The sequence below is a fragment of the Otolemur garnettii genome, unplaced genomic scaffold (genome assembly GCF_000181295.1).
Source record: "Otolemur garnettii isolate 467f Iridium unplaced genomic scaffold, OtoGar3 scaffold00034, whole genome shotgun sequence".
NCBI lineage: Eukaryota > Metazoa > Chordata > Mammalia > Primates > Galagidae > Otolemur > Otolemur garnettii.
In genome coordinates, this window is record NW_003852429.1 from 6,948,679 (window position 1) to 6,975,869 (window position 27,191).

General features: G+C 38.0%; 1 protein-coding gene across 5 annotated transcripts in view; it reads left to right on the top strand.

Annotated features, from left to right (window-relative positions):
- MBNL2 (muscleblind like splicing regulator 2) overlaps positions 1 to 20,209 on the top strand; it is a 160,761-nt gene extending 140,552 nt beyond the window's left edge. For all 5 annotated transcript variants that reach the window (XM_012805038.2, XM_023513117.1, XM_023513119.1 and 2 more), the window contains one exon: positions 17,398 to 20,209. In XM_012805038.2, coding sequence (XP_012660492.1) covers positions 17,398 to 17,412 — 15 coding nt within the window. In that variant the 3' untranslated portion in view covers positions 17,413 to 20,209. The remainder of the gene's footprint in view (positions 1 to 17,397) is intronic.
- The last annotated feature ends 6,982 nt before the right edge of the window (positions 20,210 to 27,191 follow it).

Consider the following 27,191-nt stretch of genomic DNA (forward strand, 5'->3'; position numbering starts at 1 on the left):
ATAGACATTGGGAATATTTTTATTGAACACCCCAAGCAGTGCCTTAAAAGCCAGTGAAATCAGATAATATATTTCAGTCACTATGTTAGCCAACTCTTACTCACACCTCCAAAAAGTGACAATTTGTGTTTAAAATTATGACCTCAAGGTCTTGTCACATCTTCTGATCCCTTCTCCAAAGAGAAAGTCCATTCTCAGCCAGGTGTTATTGTGGGTGCCTGTAGTCCCAGCCACTGGGGACGCTAAAGCAAGAGAATTACTCAAACCCAGGAGTTTGAGGTTGCTGTGAGCTATGACACACAGCCTTTTATTAAAAAAAAAAAAAAAAAAAAAAGCCCATTCAACAGAGAGTTGGCCTTAGGGAGAGTTTATTGAAAATTAGTTAATGATATACACACATAGCCCCCTATTTATTGGTTTATTTGGTAAGTCAGAAACATTTTCAGACATGCCTGATACAGGTTTACTGTATGTGATGATCATTTTCAATAATATCTTATCCAAAAGATAACAGTTACATGTAATAAGATTCATATGTTTCATGTTTTATCTGGCCTGCACTAATGTACCAAAAAGGAAAGAGAAATATTTGAAGGCACCACACTTATTTCTCACCTTTAAGTGTGAAGACAACTTCAAAGCTATTTGTATGCAGGTTCTCGGATAAGTAAGTCAACCTATACTAACTAACAAAGCTAGAAAGGTAAGGGAGCATTTTCCTTCCTCTCTCATCTCAGACTTTTATGAAACATCTATTATTCAATGCCATCTGTCAGGACTATATTCAGACAAATGTAGGAGGCATTAAACATTCCCCACTATTCACCACTTGACCCATTTTGGGCCTGTGTTTGTTTCACAAGAAAAATCTTGGTTCTGCCAGGCCCCCATGTGGGAGGAGTAGGCTCCTGTCATCTCCCGCTCCAAGCGCACCGTGCAGTGACTGGCCTCTGCGCAGGGCTGAGCAAACTGTGAATCGCTCCTTCCTCGCAATTTGCTCATTCCTTGGAACAGAACAGAAAGCAGCTGGGCCCCAAGTAGGTTGTTCTCCAAAAAAGCAGAGACAGCAACTGTCGGAATCTGGCCCTTGTAAACAGTACTCTGGGCTGCAACATCTCCTACAGCATTTTCCTGCTGAAGTTGTTTAGCAACCTTTAGCTTTTGTGTACCTTCTAACTCAGGGGGTGGGGGGGAGGTCAGTTTGGTGATGAAGCTGGTTGCTCCACATGAGGCAGACTTGGCATATCAAATGTTTTGTGGAGAAGTCGAGAGAGATTGTGTGCACTTGTATATGTGTGTATATACACATACATAGAGAGAGAAAGAGGCAGATTGAAACTGAAGCCTTCTGTATCGCTTTGACCAAAAAAATTAAAGCTAAGAAATTGCATCATTTACTGCTATCAGTTAAGGCTACATTTAATGCTATTAGCTAAGGCTACTTGACAATTTGGGACTAAATTGCATTGTGTGGCATGGCTGGGGCATCAGAATCCATAGATTCTCTAATATATTAGGTAAAAACAAAATTTTGAGTGAGGAAGAGGGGGGTGGTACTCAGTCTGTCTTAGGTGGACTTGTATCCATGGGAGCAATATAGAGGCAGATCAGTTTTTCTCTTCGAGAAATTAGAAAGTAGGAGGACAATAAACCTTTTATTTTCCTGCCTCAGAAGCAGCTGCTTTGCAGGACTGCCATGAGGTTGTAATTAATAAATGTATTTGCAGATTCTCTGAGGAAAGGCTAAGTTATGTAAGTGTTGTAATCTAGTACATTTTCATTTTTCATGAATAATTTACACCTCACAGTGAGAAACTTGGGTGGAATTCCTCTGTATATAGCACCTAAAGACATAATACCAGTTCCAATTTTGTGCAAGAGAAGAGAAAAATGTAAAGAGCCTTTACGTGGTGCTTTCCTGCCTAGGGGGTGGTCCTTCCAGCTCAAATCCCATCCTCCTTTGCCTTTGGATGGAATGGGGCATGGGATCATTTTTAGATTGAAAAGCCACATTCCCAGTAGTATTCTGGCTTTTGTTAATGGTAGTGAAATCATGCTCCCATTTCTCTAACCTTAGGTCTTCTCATTTGAACGGAATGAATAGATAGTCCATCCTACGTGTGTGTTTATTTCCAGGTGTAGATTTGTAAGGAAAGAGAGGCTAGCTGCAGTGCAGGACTCCGGTCCATTTTCAAGGGCTACACAATGACAAGGGTCTCCTTTTTAATGATAGTCACTCAGCACAGAGTGAAATTTGTATTCATGGACACATCTCCCTAAGCTCGTCCACCTTCTCGCATGTCTATCGGTGTGTTTGGGGAAGTCACTGGCCTTCCTGTGGGGGCAGAGGAGGAGAACACACAAACCTGACTGTGGCTCCACTTACCAAACACAATGCTCCCATACATCAAAGACAAGCTGGCATTAGTACTGGCCACCCAGCCCCTCCAGCATCCCCCTGGAGCCAGCCTGCTGCAGCCAATGACTTCCAAGGTCAGACCTGTCTGAGGCGGCTGATCATTGTGCAGGCCACCAGGCTGGAAGGTGCTGAGGATACCCGGGAATTCAGGGCATGCTGGGAATCATAATTGGAGAAGGTTGTAAGACCAAAAGTCCAGGAAGCACATGTCACTGCAGGGGAAGTCATCTCTAGTGGGACTGGGGTCAAAGGGGTGCATAGGAAAGAGTCAGAAAAAAGACAGGCAAGGTCATTCCTGACACCATGACCAGTTTGACGTTGGAGGGGTGGAAGTAAGGTGGGGTAAGGAGGGGAAGGAACTCAGTTTACACACGCCACACACCAGTATTCTGCTTTGCACATGACATCACATCCAGTCCTCACAGGGGGTTCTATTTCCCCTCTTCTACACATGAAGAAATCAAAGCTCAGATCCGGTCTTGGCTCCAGGAGGAGGATCTGACCTCACATCTACCTGACCTTGAAGTCAATGCTTTTTTCCTGTCTTACATTCTTCCCCAAGGGCATGTGTGGTTTAGAAAGGAACTTCAGAATCAGTCTTAGACTTTATCTCATGATAAAGGCAGATGGAGCAGCTACAATTACAACAGATCTAAAGAGGGCAGACACTGGCTAGCTGGTGCAAGCCAAACAAGCCAGAGAGTGGGAGACACCAGGGAATGTGAAGAGGAGGATGTGGGGACAGACCCAGAAAATGCAGCTCAGTGGGTAAGGGACGGTGAGTTGCAGAGGGCCTTAAATGGCAGGATGAGAACAGGTCAGAGGCTGTCCTCTGGCTTCTGCAGTGGCTGTGGATGGCAATACCTTTCTCTTCTCCCTTGCAGAACCCTCCTATGAGACACCTCTCCCACTGACTTTCATTAAAAGAATGACTATTGTCTACACATCTTCACTTTGATTTATGCTATAAAGGACAAACTTGACTGATTTTTCTAACATCAGTTTATGACAAATTATAGCTCTTCTAGCACTTAGAATCCATCATGCTTTGGCATCAAGTATAAGCTTGAGCTTTTGGAACTTTCTGTTTATATTACTTTCAATAATCAAATTACATTATTCTTATGGTCGTTCCCCTTGCTCTAAAGTATTCAAAGACATCAAAGCTTATGTTCAGAAGCTTCCTGTAATCAAGTACAGACACCAGGCACACTTCACTCTTCTCCACAATACCTTTCTGGAAGCAGCATCATTAAGCTGATCAGGGTGAAATGTCACTCGTTTTGCCCTAGTCACAGATACAGTGGGCATTCCTGGTCTCACCTGACCAGCATCAACTAAATCACAGACATGGAAGGCAGTAATTTTTAAGAACAAATTTATCACACTTATGCCATATCTCTACAATAACATAAAAAGAAAAATTGTGATGCAAGTTACATTATAAATTGGAATAGGTGCCCCAATCAATGAAGTAGTTTACCCAAGTCACATAAATAGCAAAACAACCAGAGTTAGAACCCAATTACCTGTGTCCTACCTAGAGAAATCTTTTTTTTGTTTTTTTGAGACAGAGTCTCACTATGTTGCCCTTGGTAGAGTGCTGTGGCATCACAGCTCACAGAAACCTCAAACTCGTGGGCTTAAGTGATTCTCTTATCTCAACCTCCAAAGTAGCTGGGACTACAGGTGCCACCACAATGCCCAGCTGGCCTGGGCTGGGTTTGAACCCACCAGCTTCAGTGTATGTGGCCAGCACTCTACCCACTGAGCTACAGATACCTCCTGAGAAATGGGTTTTTTTCACCACACTTCATTCCTGATCAAGTGCTACAGATAATCATTTCAGGGGCCCCAAATGACTACAGACCATATAGACAGCACAAAGCAACCACCCTCATGAAGCACTTACCATGTGCCAGACATTGGGCCAAGCGTTTTAAATGAATTATCTCACTGGTACCTAAACTGGCCCCATAAGGCACTATTATTACCCCCACTATAAAGATGGGGAAACTTCAGTTTATAGAAGCTGAGGAACTCACCCAAGATCCTACTATTAAATAGCAAACCTAGATTTAAAATCTAATCCTTCATTCTACAAAAAAAAGGGCATAGGGTGGCTTAGTGACATACCCAAGGCTACATGAGGGATTAGAAACTCAGTCTCTTAACATCTTGCTTAATTGTCTTTCTCCTCCATCAAACCACAGTTCAGCATGGACATGCTTGCTATATATATATATATTTTTTTTTTTTTTAACTAAAAGAAAAGAATAATCTTTCTTCCTCCTTAGAATTTCAAAAGGTTTTTGAGTTATCAAAAAGATGCTCAGAGAAGTTAAACTTGATTCTTTCTTTGTTTCCAAGTATTTTCCCCATTAATAATTTCATAACAGTTCCTTTTATCATTCTTCCAATATTTGTCATTATTTTGCTGAAATATGCAAAAGAACTAGAGAACCACTTTAGGTGAGAGAACTCAGGAGAGAAGGAATTACTTGAATTGATTCCTATTGTTCACGTACTTCACTTTTCTCTGATCCTTGCAGCACTAAAAATGGCCTGGAGTAAAGGAAAAAGTTAGAATAGGGAAATCTAAGACATGTGTAAAGAACAAGAAAAAAATTCCATTGCATTCTTTTGCCTTGGACAAAGATATTTCAGAATTGGTTGGGTTTACGTTTTTTGTTTGGTTGCTTTGCTTATTTAATATAAGTTAACAAATTTCTCCCTTTCTGATGCTTATGAAGGACCTGTGTGAGAAGTGGTGAAAACTTGGAAATTGAAAGATAGATGTTTATCAGATAAGACTGAATGTACAGAAATGTCCACAAATAGTGGTTTATTCTAGGCACAGTGATCTAAAAATTACTAATAAGTAATATACCTTGTCAAAATATTCATATTTTGTGGCTTAGACTAGGAAATAAAAATAGTGGAAATATTAATATTACCATTGAACAATAGCTTTTATCATATGATTACTTTTACCAGGCATTTGTTAAACACATTATCTAATCCTCACACTAAGCCTATAAGCTAGAAATAATTCTTAATTCGTATTATAGAAAGGAGTAATACAAAGAATGTTGAGGACATTAATAACATGTCTAGTGAGCCTAGTGCTGGCTTTGAACCAGGTAATTTAAAGACTAGGAGATCCTGCCTTTTAGGAGATGTTAATTTCTACTGCAGTGGACACTGATCATCAAGCACTGATGGCTGCCCAGCTCTTGTAATAAAAATTTTAGTTCAGTAAATGATTAATAAAAATTGACAGTCAAGACTTTAATGAAAAATCAGAGTAATTCACTGTATAGTCATCAGTGCTAGTTCAGGATATACACATACAGAATCAAGTACACGTGACATTTTCAAGACCTAAATCTCATCAAAACCAAGTTTATTTCCAACATATGGAGTGCCATACAGATCAGGGAATATTTAAGTGCACAATAGTATTATCTGAATAACTATCTTAAAAGAAGCTAAAAACAAATATAATGTAGGATTATGAATCCTAAAACCATAGCCTAAGGGAAGAGAACCAGTATTCATCAAAATCCAGTATGACTTATCACTGTATAAATATATCATTTCATTTACTACTTAACATGACTCTGTGAAGTGCCTTATCCATTTATAAGTGAGAAGAAATCTTAGCGAATAATTCGCTTAAGATTCAAGGAGGTAGTAAATGGCCAGACAAGTATAGATCTCAGGTTCACCTGCCTGCAAATCCTGTTCTTATGGTCAGTGTAGGACTTGGATAAACCCCTTTAGATGGCTCCTCTTGAAAACTCATAACTGCAGAGTTTAAGTAGTGCTTTAAAAAGTTTCAGCCATTTAAGAAGAAAGTTCTAGTAGAAGGGAAAACTTTTGAAAGGCCAAGCTCAATATGAGAAATGGTCTGAAAATATTGTTGGTTGTTGAGATCAGTAAGGAAATTCAGATTTTAGTCCAATGAACAAGAGCTATGGAGCAGCAGGGAAAGGCACCATTTCACCCTTCTCAAGGTAGGAAACTGGCAGGTCACTTTGGCTGAAAATAGTCTACTGAAAGGAGTCCTGTCAATTAGGACTTTTTTACTTTTTATTTTTTAAACAATAATTTAAAAAGAGAGACACTGTTTTTCTCTACCATCCCCACAGAACTATACTTTCAAATCACCCTCAGCAAGTTGAATAGTACTAGTTGAGAATGAAGGTTTAGGAGCAACTAGAAGCTTAAGTTCGTCATTAGTGAAACCAGAGAGATGACCTGGAGAGTGAGCAGGATCTTAACAATGATTCAGGTGCACAAACAGAAAGAGCCAGGGGTCCCACTTGGAAGCCAAAAATGGGAAGGATAAAAGAAAGGGCAGGAGGGAAAGGAAGAGTGTAAGAAAGAAGAGATTAAGGGTGGTCAAGAAAGGGAATTAGGGAGCTACTATCGAAGGCAGTGGTTCTCAACCTTCCTAATGCTGCAACCCTTTAATACAGTTCCTCAGTTTTGTTACTAAGTAGCAACGAAAATAATTTATGGTTGGGGGTCACCACAACATGAGGAACTATATTAAAGGGTCACGGCGTTAGGAAGGTTGAGAACCACTGATCTAAGGGGTGCTGAGTTTCAGTTTGGAATGATGAGAAGTCCTCAGACAAAGGTGGTGGTTGCACAACAAAGTGAATGTGGTTAATGCCAATGAACTGCACACCTAAATGGTTACAAAGACATTTGCACTAGATTGTTTATCACAGCTCAATTTATAATGGCTAAGAAGAGGAAACAACCTAAATGCCCATCAAATCAGGAATGGATTAACAAACTGTGGTATACGTATACCATGGAATACTATTCAGCCATTAAAAAGATGGTGTCTTTACATCTCTTGTATTAACCTGGATAGAACTGAGGCACCTTCTTCTTAGTAAAGTATCATAAGAATGGAAAAGCAAATATCCAATGTACTCAATACTAATATGAAGCCAGTAGATGATCTAATTCATACCCACATATGAGAAAAACTCAATTCAATTCAAGTCAGGGGGATGGGAAACAAGGGAGAAGGGAGAGAGGAGGAGGGGGGATTGGTGTCCTCCCACTGAATTGGCACAATGTAGGGGTATATGGCACACCCCTTTGGTGCAGGACAAAACTACAAGAGGGACTTTACCTAACAAACTCAAATATTGTGACCTGGTTTTTTATACCCTCACAGTAACCTGAAATAAAAAAAATAATGGTTACAATGGTAAATTTTATGCTATGTCTATTTAGCCACAATTTTGATAAACAGATAAAAGATCTGAATGGACATTTTTCCAAAGAACAGACTAAGGGTTGTCTAGTTGCACCTACATTTTTATTTATATCACTACTATGAGATTTAATAAAATATGTACCATATCTGTAGTAACATCTGTTGCTTTCTCAACAAATTTATATTAAGAGCCCAACATGAGACATGTAGGGTTGAGAATTCTGGGAATACAGCAATAAAAACAGTCCCTGTTCTCATGGTCTTCCATAGTGAGGTGGGCAGGCAATAAGCAAACATGCAAATAATGGCAATCAGAGCACTTATATATGATGAGGATCCTCTGAAATGACAGCCATCCATCAGAGGCATGCTGCAGGCATGGGCCTAACTGCTGAGCTTTGATGGGGGACAGTTAGTAATAAGGAAATGAACGAGAGTATGGGAACTCTTCTTCTTTCCTCCTTTGGTTTCCACTTTGCCATCTTCAATACCAGGATATTTTGGCACTTCCTGGGGTGTGACTGGAGAGGACAGATGGCAACCTGGCTTAACTATCCACCACTCTGCAGAGGTGACAGTGTGATACAAGCAGACTGAGAAACTACAAATATGATTGGTGGCAGAGACAAGCCTCCTGAAATCCCAAACCAGAACTCTGATTTTCCCTTTGCACCTTCATTTCACACACGATTAAATGGTTTTGTTAATATCGCTCGCTCGCTCTCTCTCTCTCTCTCTCTCTCGCCTATGCATGCACATACACATGGAAGCAAAGAAATGAAAAGGGGAAAAAACTAATCTTGTTGGGAAATTCGTTGGGTGGCAGTGTCATCCCACCAATCTGAGGTATATGCAAGATGATGACACTACACAAACACATACTTCTGTGTCCAGGACATTACATTAATCTTACCGTTCCTTTTACTGAATTTTAGCATTTGGTTACTTTTCTGCCTTTGATGTTTTAAAAGCCAATTATACATTCTACTCCACTGTTAAAATGGGTACTGTGGCCAAAATGTGCTCAGTATTCTAAGTCTAACATAATAGTAGTAGATACAAAAGCAGGGCATGGAGCAGGATTGGAGACTTTATGTTAAATCCAGAAAGATCTGTTTTCTGTGTTTTTTCTTGACCTGAATCTTCAATTTATTACTGGGAGTAAAACTTCATTTTGAGAAAAAAACCATATTATATAATGAATGTTTTGAAATTTCTTTCAGTTGCTACATAAACTGATTTTTTTTTTTTTGTGGAATCTCATTGTTGATTAAGTTTAATTTTTTCTTAAGCACTTTGTGAATGTGCATGTTTATTAATGTTTGTTATTTTTCATTCCTGGGCTACTAGTTCACATCTTTTAAAAGATTTAAGATATCCTTGTGTCAAAAATAATCATGGGCAGAAATAGATACATTGAGAAAAATATTTTCAATGTGTGTCACCAAATCGGTCTTAATATTATGTCATAAAAACTACCTTCTAAAGGTATTTTTAAAAAGTTTTCTTAGATTACCCTTTCGTGTCTGAAGGTCATTTCCAATGTGAAGCAGCCTATTTAACCTCAGATAGCCTCTTTTCCTACACATCTGCAAAGATTCTAAATGTTTTAGAGTATTTTCTTAACTAGTGTGGCTCATGTAGCATACGTTGTTTCTTAATGTGGTGAAGAAATTTAGCCTTTTTGAGACACAGATAATCCCTAATTTTAAAAATGTTTGTTCAAAATTTTCTTTGCCACTTCCAATAGTTAATTTAACTCATGACATTGCTTACAGATAATACTGTGCTAAACCATGGTACAGGCCAAATACCACCCATATTCGTGATGTTGCTATGTCTTGGGATGCAAGAAAAACATCAAAAGTATGTGCCTAACTTAAAGCCCTGAAGAGCCATGTTATAGAAAACTTCTTCACTTCCTCCACCTCCTGGGGATAGAAGGGCCATAATCCAAGGTGCATCCCAAGACTAGAATAGTGAGTCTAGGAGAATAAAATCTGGGACCTGTTCCTGGATAGCCACCATCATTCATACCACACTCCTTCCCATATTCTTTGACTCTAGGGTTTACTTTTTCTTCCTATCATGTGGACCTTCCAATCTATGGTTTGGTTTCATTTTTCCCTTCTCAGGCACCTGCTGTCCAAATACAGTCTCACAACACCTCTCTTCCTAAATAAACATACAATGCTCAATGTTTTTGTTTTTAATACTTCTGTAGCACCAGGGAAAAGGACTAGAAATAAAAAATAAATGTCTTTTCATATCCCTTTACCTTCTTCCTCATTTATATACTATACTCTTGGATGACATATGGATTTTTAGATGGTCTGAGGACTAGACCAGTATGAAAGCACCAGAAATGATTCTCAGAATTCCCCTAGAGGAGCTGGAGCTGGGAGAGGCTGGGGCTGGGACTAAGGAGGAAACCATGATGAACTCACTGCAGTACTCCAAAGCCTACATGCTTGCACACAAAGTATGGGCTCGTGCAAGGAGTGGCATCTTACTCAAGTCAAGAATTTCCACTTAGGGATTTTTATGCAGATAATCTAAGTTATCAGTGTGGAACCTGGTCAGGAATCTTCATTGAGGACACTTTCATTGCTTTTTGTGTAAAACCTTAATGATTAATATTTTCACATGACAATGTTTCATATATTAGAAAGTATATCTAAAAAATCTTTCATTTAAATAAGAGTGGAAAAGATTAGATAGAAATGAGTCATCAACAAAAGATGTCATTGAAAATAGAGGAATTAGAGCTTTGATTGTAAACTTTGTACTAGGAACAGAGGACAAAACCATAATCTTCATAAAACTACTCTTTAAGGTACTTCTAAATAGCATGGATGTTCCAACCAACATCAGTGTACCCTTCTCAAGATTTTGTGAAACTGATTGTCATATCTGAGAATTTGCTCCAAGGACCCCAGTACAAATAACAATACATTTTGAAAACAAGTCAAATGTGGTATGACACTGTCTTCCCTCAGAATATTCTCCCCCAAAATGAAAAGACTATTTTTCAAAATATCTTTACATATAGCATTAATGGTCGCTGAATTTTTTTTTTTTTTTTTTGGCAGTTTTTGGCTGGGGTTGGGTTTGAATCTGCCACCTCCGGCATATAGGGCCAGCGCCCTACTCCTTTGAGCTACAGGCACCGCCCTAGTCACTGAATTTTTTAGTCAACCAAAAGTTTATAGTCATGAAATAGGCCAAAGAAAGTTCTTAAAGTATACATTTATTTGCATATATAATTATCATTGATTTAACGAATCATTTTTCATCTGATCCCATATGTTCACTAAGAGACCAAAGACAATTGCTTTGGGCTCCAGTAACCCATGCTAGGATTAAGTGTCCCTCCACCTTTACACAGCTTGCTTCAACCAAAACGCTACCCAAGTTCTGCCTCTCAGATAAGCTCAGGGTATTCCAGAGAGTTAGTGGCTGCTGTCGAGAAGTGAGGAGCAATAGAGAAAAGATGGACAGAATATTAGACCATGGAGAGACTGGAGAGGAGCATGTGCAACAAAATCAGGGGGGAAAACTGTAAATAAAGAAAAACAGAGATTGGGATGGTGAGCAACAGCAATCCTCCTTAGCTTGGCCACATTTTTAGAAAATTCCACTCAATTTTCTATTTTTAAAGAGAGCCAGGAAACATCCTTTCTTTAATTGCCTTCCAAGGAAACGGGGCCTTGTAGGCATGGGAAAAGATTTTTAAGAAACCTTCTACCAAGTCTAGAAGTTTTCTTCAGGTGGAATTGTTGCTTATTTGTCATATTTCCCTCCCCCGTGAGTGATTCAGCCCCCAGCCTAGATTGTTTTTCCTTTTATCTGAAATAGGGAGTGGGGAGAATGGGAAAATTGGGACTGTTGTTTATTTTCTTGGACATTTTGAAATCCTGAAAGAGTGCAGACGTGTATCTTATCCAAAGCATTCTTTTCCTGCCTCCATTGCTGTCTCTCCCATGAATTGTCCGGTGGGCTTCTTTGGGTGCCAACATCGTGGCATGGTGTCCTTCTTGTTTATTCAGCCATCCATGCAATCAACAATGACTAAATCCCTCCTTAAGTGTGCAGCCCTATCCTAGACAGTAGAGATATCAGGATGACACATTGCTCCTACTCTTAGGAAGGACCACAGCCCTGTTTGGAAATACCTACCAGAGCTTTCCTGCTCATGATATCAAAATCTATTGTGACTTCTTCACATTTTAGTAAAGCCTCACAGATATATTATAAGGTATATTCTATGGGCCTTTCCTAACTCAGCACTACAAAGACAGTATTTAATGGCTATACCCAAGAGGACATAATTAAAACATTTATTACTCCACATTTCTAATTGTTTTGTGGTTTGAATGCACAGAAAACAGTTGGTATTTTCACTGAAATCTTTTCTCTATCAATTAAGCCAAACAGGAAGAGTTCTTACTGAATTTAATATTGAGCTATCACTTCAAATGATAATTCATCTGACATCCCTGAATCTTTGCAAGGAGCATTTTTGCATAAGAAATATAAACAGCTCTAGAAGTCATCACAGCTCCCAAAGTTATGAATATGCACAGTTCCTGGGGATCAGCAATTATTCTTCTTTGACCTCTCTGCATGAGGATTGGCTAATTCAGCTGTGGAGTTCATGGTGCTAATGAGTTCAAGTTCAGGGTTTCAGTCTCTAACACAGACTATTCTGTTTTCAGCCTAGCACTTTTCTCACCCTGGTCAGCTCTCTGCTGAGGGCACCCCATGGGTGAGGGGTATGGATGGCTCAGCCTAAATCCATCATCAGCATGGCAGAGAAAGATAACGTGCATATTTCATAACGGGTGACAGGGTCTATGGAGGGAAACTATTTTCTTTTTAGGTAGCAGGTACCTGTTGGTCAAGCCCCTCCTCCTCTGGGTGAAAGCCACATGCCTGAACGTGGCAGCAGACCTTCTCTCCTGACCCCACTCACTCTTACCAGCTACCCTGACTGCTGCTCAGGAATCAGCAATCCTCACTTAGGGAATCTCACCTTCAAGAAAGGAAGGCTGACGGGGACAGAAAGTGGCAGCTGAATTTGGTTCAAAGATACATTTAACCCACAGAGGTTTGTTTTCTATAACGTGAATTGATAGCTGAATTTCCAACTTCTTTTGGGAAAAAGGAAAGCTCGTACTATACGGAGCCCACATAGCAAGTGACTGGAGCAGAGTAGCCGCAGCCGCACTCCCCACCTGGCCCACTCAGATGCCTTTTGTGGCTAGGCCCAGTGGCCTTAGTATTTGGACATTACCTAATCCAGTCTGCTTCTTAATAAGCTTTATTGCCACTGCACTACAACTTAGTGGTGGGCACTTCACTGAGGACACAGTAATTATTTAACAGCTGCCTATAATATATCTTATAGGAAAACAACCCATTTGATGTTCTTTGGAACGATTCATTCTTTGTCTTCAATAAATAAGTTTAAGACTAATCACGGATTGGGTTCATATGAGGGTAGCTCAAGGATATATATTAAGCAGAGTCATCAGATTCTTAAATCCAGCCACTTAGAGGGAAGAGTTCAGTCACTTAGTATGATTTCCTTTCCTTATTGATAAGGGGACTTTGTTGCGGCCCACTGATATTTTCGCATGACAGATACTCTCCTTCCAACAAGAGGGGCCACTAAAGATTTATGAAAGAACTCATGATTTGAGATCAAATGTGACTTTGTTTTAAAAATAGAATCACAGATTTTGTGGGCTTCAGCTATTCTCAATTCTATCTGTTCTCCTTTTTACTGGAAAAAGGAATTGAAAATAATGCTTTCTGTTCAGAAGCATTGATTTTGATTTATCATACTAGATTAGCCAGAATCTTATTTTGATTTATCATACTAGATTAGCCAGAATCTTATTTTATAATCTTACTTCTTTCTCCATGGTTCTCTGCTCTACAAAATACTACTTACCTGAGAGAATAGTCTACAGGGCAGTAAATAGAAATGTACCTTGCTGAATATCTTTGATTTCTTTCCTATAATCACATCTTGTCAGGGCTTCTCAGATGCTGAAACAGTGGTGCAGTGGTAGGGTAGGGCGTTCTGTTGCTGTGAGCAGACGCGTTGGCAGCATCCATTTGTAGGAGGCCTGAGGCTGGGTGTGGTCAGCCACTCAGGCAAGGATTCAGGGATGCCCTGTGGAGAAACTCGGCAGCCTCCAGGTCCACCAGCACTTCCTACCCATGTGGCTCCTCCAGGCAGCTGCTTCTGTCTTCCCCCTGGACCTCCAAGCTATATCTGCTCAAGGTCTAAGCACCTGGCCTCACCTTTCCCTGGTTCCCAAGCCTGCAGAGGTTCCTGTGAGCTTCTGAGCACCCTCCTAGCTGGCACCATGGGGTACAGCCATGCTCTTTGGAACCTCCACTTCTCCTGGCCCCTGGAGGGGGTGCCTGACAGAGCAAACAGGGTAACCAACCCCGCTGCACTCATGCTGGCCAGTAAAACACTCTGCACATTGTGCAAGCTGCCTTTTCCACATCTGCAGACTTACTTCAGTACTGACCTAGCTCTTGAGGCTCTAGTTCATAAATTCCTGGAGCCTCTTGAGAAATCAAGGGAGTATATTTTAAAATTTGAACAAAAATGATGACCTTCAGAGAGGAGATGTTTAGGAGACCCTGTGAGGTAGCTATCTCTTTCACTTATATGTACTGGGGCAGACTGATGGGTTTTCCATCACCCCTCTCAAGAAAGTATCAGCTGCCATCCATGCCTTTGAGGTTGCTTAAGGAAATTTGGGTATCAGCCCAAACTCTGACCAACTTCAGGGCAGGAAAGAAGCCACCAACAGTTGGTCCATTGAGCTCACCTTGGTGAACTGTGTTGTAATTAACCTTTTTTTTTTTAAATGGACAAGCTCAAGGTTAGATTTTGTGTATATCAGATTTGTAGCACATGTCCCAGAGCTACAGATAAGCCTGTTATTTTCAGGATGTATATTTGAAACTATACTGAAATTTCAGGCACTTTCCAGAGATGTTGATCCTCTTGGCCACAAAAATTATAATAATGATGGAAAAAGTTTTTAATATATATATAATTGGCATTGAAGAGAATCTTTGAGGAGAAGCAAGAGGAAAACGTACAAAATGTGCCTATTCATATTATTTTAAATTTCGTTTGTTTAATGCTAACTACAGCTATAATCTGACTAAAGAAAAACCATATTAAAACCTAGACCAAAGGTCCCTCTTTCCCACTCACCCCTAGCTTTTCAGTAGTGCAAAGATCATTGTCATTTATGTCTTTATCCAGATAATAGTTCATGGGTAAGTGAGGCGGCGGGGAAAAGCAGTCTGGTTGAGTCTAGTTAATGTTTTCAGTCAACTTTGACACTGATTTACAGTCCAATCCAACCTCAGTAGTCACTTACGTCTCCTTGTCAAATAACAGTTCAAAGCATTGCTGAAACTACTTCTACAATTTAAATTCGCTCATTCTGATTGGCCCATTGCTGTGCTTTCTGTAGAAGACTCTTCTCCTAGGTGGTTAGGAAGTTCATTCTATATGGCATTTGAACTGCAGCTAATCAGCAAGGATGTAGATATATTCTAAAATATGTATTATATATCAATTAAAAAACAGCAAGGTTTTTAATCTGTAAATATTTTAGAGAGATGCTTGCTAAAGCAAAAAAGAAGAAAAAAGAAAACTAGGACATGATTTGATGTCTTGGGGTGCATTCTTAACCTACAGATAGGATTGAAGCTAAGGGATGAAATAGAAAAATCAAATATCTAAATCTCAAAGTGAAGTTATAAACTGACCATCTGGAGAATCTGAATATTGCCTATTTGCAATGATACTAGTAAAAGATACTGTGATAATAATATTCATATATTAGATGCTATAATATTTACATATAAAACAGATATCATTTTTATTCATGTCTATTAGTATATGAGACAAATAATATTATTTTCCTCAAATTCCTATGAATTAAAAAAAATAAGGAATGATCTTACTACCTGAAATTCTGAGTTAACATTTATTATAAATATTTAATGTGAATGAGTTATTTCTCTATTTTTATCTATATACATTTGTATGTTTTAATAAAATAAAGGATACTTCTATCTATGTCATGAGAGAAACTATTTGTGCATACTAAAACTGTTGTATATAAACTGCAGGACCTCACTCTTAAAGGGAAAAATACCTACATTTACAAATTCTAACACAGTGGGGTAATAAATTGTGCTTGTGGAAGTGAGGCTTTTATTGGGAATTGAATCCCAGTGCAAGAATATTATCTGACCCTTATCATAAAGAATTTTTACCAGTTATTTCCTAATCAAAGACTCTTGGCAGTTTAATCAATAAACATTTTGTTTATTAATTACATGCAGGAGGGGGAGGTGGGCGGACATGTGGCAGAAGGAGGCAGGGCATGAGGTGGGATCTCACCTAATGTGCCCATTGTGCGGGTGGATAACACGCCCCCGGGTGAGGGGCTCTAACACAAATGGAACTTTACCCTGGAAGGGAGAACAATGTAACCTAAAAATTGTACCCTCATATTAATCTGAAAAAAAAAAAATTTTTAAAAAACACTCAAAAAATTAATTACATGCTGTTTGGTCAAAGCATTAAACAAAGAATAAACACTTTTGTAAGAATGTGTTAAAAATGAGGCTTTTAAGCTTGACTTTTAGTGGACGGGAACACACAGGCCAAATGTCCTCTCCTTTGCAAAGGCAGGGAGCTGGAACTAGAGCCCAAACTCCAGGGGCCACAGTTTACATTTGATAATTTAGCTTCATCCATGCTTTTTTTTTTTTTTTTTTTTTTGGAGACAGAGCCTCAAGCTGTCCCCCTGGGCAGAGTGCCGTGGCATTACAGCTCACAGCAACCTCCAACTCCTGGGCTCAAGCGAGTCTCCTGCCTCCGCCTCCCAAGTAGCTGGGACCACAGGCACCCGCCACAGCGCCCGGCTATTTTTTGGTTGCAGCCGTCATTGTTGTTTGGCGGGTCCGGGCTGGGGATTCGAACCCGCCACCTTAGGTGTACGTGGCTGGCGCCTTAGCTGGTTGAGCTATAGGCGCCGAGCCCATCCATGCTTTATCTGTGCTTTTGGACTTATTAAGAATGTTTTAACTGCTTGTTAGATTATTATCCCTTTTTTTCTTTAATATGTGGCATTTAAACATATCCTGAATTTGAAACTGCTTATTATAATATCTTGGGAACAAAATTACTTTTGATGGGAATACGTCTTTGAGTTATAAATGCAAGTTAAATAATATCTGATGTATTATATGTTTTTAGATATTTATATATAAGCCTTACAAACAGCTTTCCAGGACAGATTATCTGATTAGACTTTCTGATTACCATAACAAATACTAATTGAGCAATAATGTGAACATATAATAAAGAGATATAAAGCAAAACTTTAAAAAGAAATTGGAGTCTAAACGCACTGCATGCCTACTTGTATGCTGTCACAGTTTTGCAGAAAATATTATGTATTTGAATCATTATTCTTTACAGAGGCCATGTAGCAGAAGTGTAAAATTGTTCAGTAGAAAGGGTGGGGATTGTGCAAAATTATAATTGCATCCAAATTATGAGAAATTGAAGAAAATTCCTATTTTCAAATGCCTGTTTTTAAAGAGTAAAACAAACTCATTATTTTCCCTCACAGAAAGATATCTAAATCACATTTGTCTTTTTCTTTAACAGATAATTCTGAAATAATCAGCAGGAACGGAATGGAATGCCAAGAGTCTGCATTGAGAATAACTAAACATTGTTACTGTACATACTATCCTGTTTCCTCCTCAATAGAATTGCCACAAACTGCATGCTAAATAAAGATTTAGTTCTTCTGGACAGACCACAACTCTAAGAAGCTAGTGCTGCTATATCATATATGAGTATTAAATATGGTATGCTTAGTATATTCCAACCTAAGATAGTTAACTACCTGAGACCAGCTGTGATGTTTAAGGACATAAAGGATACGGTTTACTTTTGAAGGGTTTCTAAACATAGTTTCTGTCCCAGGAATATTGTCTTATCTCCATAACTATAGCTGATGCAGAAAGTCCAACCAGTTTACTCGTTTCGACTCAGAATATTTCAAATTTAGCAATAAACAATTAGCACTAGTTTTTTTGTTTGTTTTTTGTTTTAAAAAAAGAAACCTATTCCAAGGGCAGGTTCGATTCTATGATTACTACCGTTTCATTTACCCACTGGATCAGGGGTATGTTTCACTTCTTGACATGATGAATGCTGCAGTTAAGACAAGAAGTGAAGTAAAATCAATACCTGTCCTGCAGGTCTAAAATTTGAATGGAAATTCAAGCACAAGTCCTGGGGACACATCAAAGTGTGGTGTTTGGTTTGCCTGGAGATGCCGCATTGAATCGTGTGATTCTAGAATAACATTAAATAGATTGAAAAAGAAACTTTGCACGGTATGAGCTTCATACCCCACCAAACAAAGTCTTGAAGGTATTATTTTACAAGTATATTTTTAAAGTTGTTTTATAAGAGAGACTTTGTAGAAGTGCCTAGATTTTGCCAGACTTCATCCAGCTTGACAAGAACGAGAGGCCCATGCCAACAGTCTAATCTAAGGGATTAGTCTTTCAAACTCACTATCCGGTTGCCTGTTGCAGAATAACTCTTCTAAACTAAAAACCTAGTCAAACAAGGAAGCTGTAGGTGAGGAGATCTGTATAATATTCTAATTTAAGTAAGTTTGAGGTTAGTCACTGCAAATTTGACTGTGACTTTAATCTAAATTACTACGTAAACAAAAAGTAGATAGTTTCACTTTTTAAAAAATCCATTACTGTTTTGCATTTCAAAAGTTGGATTAAAGGGTTGTAACTGACTACAGCATGGAAAAAAATTAGTTCTTTTAATTCTTTCACCTTAAAGCATATTTTATGTCTCAAAAGTATAAAAAACTTTAATACAAGTACATACATATTATATATACACATACATATATATACTATATATGGATGAAACATATTTTAATGTTGTTTACTTTTTTAAATACTTGGTTGATCTTCAAGGTAATAGCGATACAATTAAATTTTGTTCAGAAAGTTTGTTTTAAAGTTTATTTTAAGCACTATTGTACCAAATATTTCATATTTCACATTTTATATGTTGCACATAGCCTATACAGTACCTACATAGTTTTTAAATTATTGTTTAAAAAACAAAACAGCTGTTCTACATGAATATTATGTGTAATTGTTTAAAACATCCATTTTCTTTGTGAACATACTAGTGATTGAAGTATTTTGACTTTTGAGATTGAATGTAAAATATTTTAAATTTTGGCATCATCGCCTGTTCTCAAAACTAGATGCACCAACCATATCATTATTTGTTTGACAAAAAAAAGAAATCTGCATTTTAATTCTTGTTGGTCAAAGTCTAATTACCGTCTATTTATCTTATATCGTAGATCTGATAACCCTATCTAAAAGAAAATCACATTCTAAGTGTAATCTTACATAGTGCTTATATCGTTGCATTTGTTTTAATTTGTGGAAAAGTATTGTATCTAACTTGTATTCTTTTGGTAGTTTCATCTTTATGTATTATTGATATTTGTAATTTTCTCAACTATAACAATGTAGTTATGCTACAACTTGCCTAAAACATTCAAACTTGTTTTCTTTTTTCTTTTTCATCTTTGTTAATTCATTAGAACTCATTGAAAACATAGTATACATTGCTAAAAGGTAAATTATGGGAATCACTGAAATATTTTTGTAGACTAATTGTTATAACATTGTCTTTCTTCTTTTCTTTTGTTTCATGATTTTGATTCTAAAATTGTTAGCACACAACTATTTTCAGCCCTTTAATAATGGAGCATCAGAAACACCACCCATATCCCCAAGCGAATATAGAAGACTGTATTTTTTACTATGATATCCATTTTCCAGAATTGTGATTATAATATGCAAAGAGTCATAACTATGCCATTTACAGTAAGGAGGAGGCAAGGCAAATGCATAGATGTACAAATATATGTACAACAGATTTTGCTTTTTATTTATTTATAATGTAATTTTATAGAATAATTCTGGGATTTGAGAGGATCTAAAACTATTTTTCTGTATAAATATTATTTGCCAAAAGTTTGTTTATATTCAGAAGTCTGACTATGATGAATAAATCTTAAATGCTTTGTTTAATTACAAAAACAAAATCACCAATATCCAAGACATAAAGATATCAACTCAACAAATACTGTAGTTAAGAGACTAACTCTCTACTTGTATGGGAACTACATTTCACTCTTGGTTTTCAGGATATAACAGCACTTCACCAAAACATTCTTTCAGCCATATCACTGGTAACATTTCTACTAATTTCTGTAACACTTAAAGAATTCCCTCATTCATTACCTTACAGTGTAAACAGGAGTCTAATTTGTATCAATTCTATGTTTTGGTTGTAATATTCAGTTCACTCACCCAATGTACAACCAATGAAATAAAAGAAGCATTTAAAAGGATTGTATGTACGGTCTTCCTCCTTTTTGTGTTGGGAAGGATTGATAAGTAGCCAAACAAAGTGGTGTTACTTTCACATAGATTGCGTTTGGTAAGTTCAGAGAAGACCTAACTCCGCTCTTTCAATGGGATATTGATAGTTTTTGCTTCTGGATTTGGCTCTTTAACAAGAAGAAAAACAATTAGTAATTTTAGAATTATTTTTAGTATTCTTTAAAGTTTGAAATAGAGATAAATTTCACCACTCACCCCTCATTTTCATGACTGTAACTGAAAATGAAGAGAAATGAACTTCAGTAACTAAATGGGAACAAAATACCAGCTTCGTTAACAGACTGTGCCTATAACATAAGCATCTGTAAGAGGTTGATGAGGTATCATGACTCAGACTGGAGGCTACAGAGAAAGGCAGAATGCTGAGTCCTATTCTATGCAGAGGTCACAGCCAGGTGGACCAAGGATGGAACAAGTGTTCAACAAAAAAAGGGTAATGAGGGGGGTTCTTGCCAGACCATCAATACCATCCACCTTCCTCAGCCCTTTGAGACCCATGGGATTTCTCAGGGTAGCTGCTAATGGCCTTTTTTTATGGGAACCTTCCCTGTCATGCTGGTGTTGGCAGAAATTACCTCCTATAAGGGCCAAGATGGGAACTTGAGAGAGAAGGTTTTCTCCTTGGCAGTTTGAAAGTTTCCAGCCACCTTTGTGGGTTATGACATCCCTCAGCAGATCAGGTGTATACAAATAAAGTGCTCATGTTTTAAAACTTTCCCATCACGATTTCCAGGGGTAAAAATCCCATAACACTTTTGTGGGTATTTGAAAAGCTGGCTCTCCACTTGGAGAAGCACTTTTTTTTTTTTTTTAAGTGTACTGCAGGAGTGATACAGAGGGTGAAACCTGCTATCTCATCAGTCACTCCCTACAAGAAAACATTCTCTGTTAATAGTAAGTTCAAGTTGCCAACTTCAGAGAGCAAGCTGTTATTCTAAGGGAAAAACCTGAGACAAATTGTACTTAAAATTTCTCACACCTGGGTTTTTGAAATGCAATTTTCATCAGTAGATTGACTTTTTATGGTACTACATCAAAATCAAAAGCAAAGCTTAAACCTGAGAGGATTAAAAAAAAATATTCCTTCAGCACAGAAAATATTTGGGTATGAAATATCAATTATTCTGTAATTATCTGCCAGAAGAAAAGTGTTATTTCAATCTTGGGCTGTCTGAATTAAGTATCATGTTTCAAACCCAGAAATATATTCTTCGTATTTAGCAAAGTTCTATTGCAACACTACAGATTTGAGGGGCAACTATAAATGAAACTAAAGTTCAATATTATGGTATTTACAAAAGGAAAACACCAACTCCCTAAAGAATGATTTCTTCTCTCCCCCACAACCCCCCAAATATCCTAGTGTCTCTGAAATATTAGGCAATCAGTGCTGTTGGGCCGGTCTGTCTCCACAGAAATGATGGCGTTATTGTGAGTAAGTATGATTCATACAGAATAAAACATGGTGATGACTTACCTCTATGCTCCTGGTGTGGGAGAGAGACAGCAGGGAGGGGATGGGTGGAACTGAGAGTGTTCACCAGGGACTAGTGATGTGCCAAGATCTACATGCCAAATACTCTATATTGGCTTCTAACTAGCTCTCCTTGAATTACTAATATCTGAGAAGTAAATTCTAACTGCTACAGAGTTTCCCTTTCAAGGTACACCAAGTGTCTGCTGTGAGAAGTACCATGATTCTAGATCAACACTATCTTTCAGGGACTGGATTCCCAGCTCAGCTGAAAACCTGTCCCAGCATCTCAATTGCATGACCAATGGACACATGACTTCACTCTCTTCTTCTGCCAGCTACTTCAAAAAATGACTGTCCATCCATTTGAGGTGTCCCTTCACATATGCTACTTGGCCTAAATTTTAATACAATCATTTAGGACATCCCTTCAAATGCAGTGAAAACCCATATAGCTATTTTCATGAGATAGGTTATAAGCAGAAAGTAACTTGTTTTGTTCACATGCACTTTATATAATCTTTAGTGTTAAAAAGACTCTGTTATACCCACAACGTATGAGAAATCCAGACTGATGAAAATTAAACAACTCTTTCAAGATCACGTACAGAAGTGCACTTCAAGCCCTGGCTTACCTCCTCAGCCATGTTAAAAGTGAGCTCTGTTTGTGGCAGACTTCAGGGCAAAATTTCATGAAACATTCAGAATAAAATGTTCACCCAGGCTTAAGGTGAGGCTATGGTAAGAATCCTTTACAAAATCATGTAAGATAAAGATATTCCTCCTAATCACAAGAATATAATTTATAAAATACTTGAAGCTATGGACTGCGAAGTATTATTCTAGATTTAGGGCAGAGACTAATTCTTTATGAGGACTAGAAGGAACAGAAGGAATGTTACAATTGTACCATCTCTCCAGTGTTATCCAGATTTTCTTTTTCTTTTTTTATTTTTTTGTGAAGCTTTTATATGGTTCCTCTGAAATAAAATGTGAAAGCCACTGAATTTTTCCCAATTATGATGTAGCACTAAATCACGATGCAGCCAGTCACATAAAAGTGGCTCCTAAAAAGATATAGCTTGAAAGTCCTAGGGAAAAGCTGGAGTCACACTTAGAGTCTGTGCCTCTAAAATCCAACTGTTTCCATTGAGGCTGAGAACTTGGACGGTGCTGTTGCTATTGTTTCTCTCCTAACCTTACTGTGGGTCTTTCTAAGGCATTGTTTATATAAATGAAAGAAGAGATTTATATATTCCTTATGTGTAGTCTAAAATAATGAAAATTAGGGCCGTCTAACTTCTCTTTTGCCAGAGAAACTTTTCTTCAAATAAAAGCTCACCCCCTAAAAGTTTACAAGCCAAACAGCAGCAAAGTACTCTGGTTCCAGGGAGTTGCCCATTCCTGGGAAGCCCCAATGCCCTCTGCAGTGCAGAGATAGGAACGCATTTAGTTACACTTAAAATGTGTGGCATTATAAAGGGGGAAAAATGTATTCAAAGTAGCATGACAGCTTAGAAAAATTGGCTCTTAAGCTCTGAATATATCTGAGAAAATTGATCAGATATATTAGGAAGTAACAAACACATTACAGAATAAACATGTTTTCAACTCTCTTGCACACACCTATTTATCTGGAGAGCAATCTAAATGCGTCATCATTCACAAACACAAAGTTGAAGATCTTTCAGAAATACAAAAAGGAAAGATGAGCATCTGCGTAACACAGCAATTTAGTTGTGGTTGAGAGCTAAGTTTGCAGTGATGATGCCATAATATAACTCTCAACTCTACTTTTTAAAAGCCTCCAGGCATCTGTTTTTATCATCAATAAGCTGGGCCTACCCCTCTGATCCACCTCCTTGGCACACAATGAAAATTAAATGAGATAATCTGTTCTGACCAGGCAGCTCAGTGTGCTGACAAGTGTGCTCTCACTATTAGTTACTGTTCTTAAAACAATATCAAAATTATCTCTTGTGTTTCCCCATAAGTGTTATTTCCTTGTCGTAAACATCACTTGCCAGCTAAGAAGCACCTCTTCTATTTTCTCACCAACAATTCATATTTACAATAACAGATAATGAGCCATGCTATTTTTGTGGAAGCTTACAGTTATTTCAATTCAGCTACTGTTCACTGAGCCCTAAGCTATGCTAAGCCATCCAAGGAATGTGAACATGAACAAAGTCCAGTCTTCTGCCCTCAAGAAGCTTACCACATGGCAGAAAATGAAAAGTAAACCTATCAAAAATAGAGCAAACATGAAGGGTATTGTATTAATTTCCTAGGCTGCCATAACAGACACCACAAAGAAGATGGCTTAAAACAATAGAAATTTATTCTCTTATAAGTCTACAAGCCAGAAGAAGGCCAGCCCAGGAATGGATTAACCAGCTGTGATATATGTACACCATACTATTCAGCCATTAAAAAAAATGGAGACATTACATCTTTTGTATTAATCTGGTTGGAGGTGGAACATATTCTTAATAAAGCATCACAAGAATGGAGAAGCAGGAATCCAGTGTACTCAATTCTAATATGAAGGCAGTAGATGAGCTAATACAAAGGGGGGAAGGGGAAGGAGGGAACAGGGAGAGGGGGAAGGGGGTCATGGTGTATGGCACATCTCTTGGGAGAGGGGCACAATTATAAAAGAGACTTTACCTAACAAACACAATCTGTGTAACCTAATTCTTTGTACCTTCAATGAATCCCAAACAAACAAACAAAAAAATTAGAAGTCCAAAATCAAAGTGTTAGCAGGTCCATGCTCCTTCTGAGGCTCTAAACAAAATACCTGCTTGACTCTTCCAGCTTCTGAAAATAGCCATTAACCCTTAGCATCCCTTGGCTTGCAGCTGCATCCTTCCAATCTCTGCCCCATCCACACAAGGAAGACACAGACATTCCTTGTGTGTCTCTGTCTTCACACATCACCTTAAGAAGATACCAGTCATAATTGATTAGGGCCCACCCTGAGAACTCACCTTAACTTGATTACATACGCAAAGACTCTATTTCCAAATAAGGCCACATTCACAGTTATAGGGGTTAGGACATTAACATGTATTTTTAGCAGGGGGACACAATTCAACCCATAACAGTAACAAGGTAGCCTGAATAAAGATATTATAGTATTAATAAAATGGTTTCTGTGGCTATTTTAGTAAAAAAGCACCAGCCACATGCAATATGATAACCAAAGCCACAATCACTCAGGAAAGGCCTTGTGTTTTTTTGTCTGTTTGTTTGGTTTTGTCTGTAGAATTAGGCAGTTGGACAACAAGGTCTCTAACCCCCATTCTGGATATGACAGTCTGATTTATCAACACCTAACACTTCCTTGACTTGATGCAACATTTATTTTACTTGGTCATTTTGATTTGCAAGTACATTTTATTGTTTATAAATTTTCATTGTCTAGATAATTTTACTTAGGCTATGCTGCAGGGAAAGGCACTTTCTTTCAACACACATGAGAAAGATTTGCTTCCCAGGGCGTCTAAACTACATTTAATCAATATGTAGGCTGAATATTTATCAATTCCATTATTGAAACACTTTATTTTCTTTCAAACTGATACAAGAAATATATTTGAATTCACATTTTGATGCTCTTTTGACAAAGGAAATCATTTGCCTATAAAAATGTCTTGCCTAAGATAGTATTAAATTAATCATAGAAGTAAAAGGAAAATGATAAGAAGAAGGAAATCAAAGCTGAAATATTTATTGATTAAAAAAAAGGACAAATTTTTACATACTTCAAGAGAAAATATAGCCTATTTTTAGATTTAAAAAAAAAAGGCACTAGTAGAATTCATGTTTCACTTGATGGAATTTTTTTTCTTAGTTCTTACATTCCTGAACCTTATGCCAATACTTCTTTGAAAAGAAACCAGGAAAAAAGTATAAGATTAGTTCTATGGAAGCCAGGTATCTTTATGTAAGAGAAAAACAAACTATATTACATTTGTATTTTATAAATACAATCCTGGAGGCAAATTCAACTATAGAACACAAGGAATTTAAAACTCCAAGAAGGTAATCCGCTCAACTCACCAAAGCCATTTCAGAGCTAATGGCAGTGATTCCTCTATGTTGTTGCATATCATTTACAAGTTTAAGTGGGTCACACTTAGGAATTAACATGGTACCACTGATAAAAGCATCCATTAGGACAGAAACACATGAACAGAATCAATAATCATATTAACCCAACTCCTCCAAGAGTCATCAATATGTTTTGAAGGCAAACCACATATAGGTGGTTTTACTCTGGTAAAAATTTTTATAGCGATTACTTAACATATTTAGGGCATGCCTTAATGGCTAGCTGAGGACACTGGGATTATACTATTTACATGTTCTATGATGGGAGCCACTGTAGGAGATAGGAAAGTGGGTTAACATGGGAACCTCTTGTTGACCATTGGTCTGGGCTAACACTCTCTGACCACTTTCATTCTTCCACACTAAAAGGCAAGGTGCACAGTGTTTACAAGCATGGAATGGGTAGCCAAGCTAGCTGAATTCAAATCCCAGCTTTCCCACTTTCCACCTGAGTGACCACAGGGATGTGAGTGAACTTCCAATCCTACCTTTCTTCTATGCAAAAGGCAGTTAATTATAAGGGTATCTATCACACAGGGTGGTTGTGAGAATTGAATTAGTTACTGTACACAAAACTCTTAGAATTGTCTTTGGAACTTTAAAGCATTTGCCATTTAAAATGAGTTTCTTTGTGTGTGTCATTTTCCAAGCAGGACAGCTTCTCAGCACTACTCCTGGTAATGTTAACTAGGACAGTCTGGCTGCCTCACAGCAGAATTAAGTAAACCAGAGGCCAGTCATCAGACACTGGCTTAGCTCAGCAGACAGCTCAGCTCTTTATATCTTACTGTAATGAACACACCAGCCTACCATTTCTAGGGGCACAATGGAATAAATACATTGAATGAGTCTCCAGAGGAGAATAACAAAGGCAACTGGATAAAATATTAAAACTATTTCTTTAAATGCACCATGGAGCTATCAAGAAAGGAAGAAATACTCAGAGGCTGAAAAAAGTGGAAATGTTTTGACATGAGTTAGCACCAAATCTATCCTCTGACTGGTGGCATCTGTCACAACTCTGGTAATTTGGATTCCACATGGGACAGGAAAATAGAAGGACTAAGAGGGGTGGTGCCTGTGGCTCAAAGGAGTAGGGTGCTAGCCCCATATACCAGAGGTGGCGGGTTCAAACCCAGCCCTGGCCAAAAACTGCAAATAATAATAATAATGATAGTAAAATAAAATAAAATTACTTAAAAGAAAAAAAGAAAAAGGACTAAGGGGCCCACAGAAGAGCAGAGGCTCCCTGAGCCCCAGAGAGCTCCCCTGTCTGCAAGGTTGGGTCAATGTTCACTCACCTGTCTCAGGTGCAACATTTGGCGAGCACCAAAACA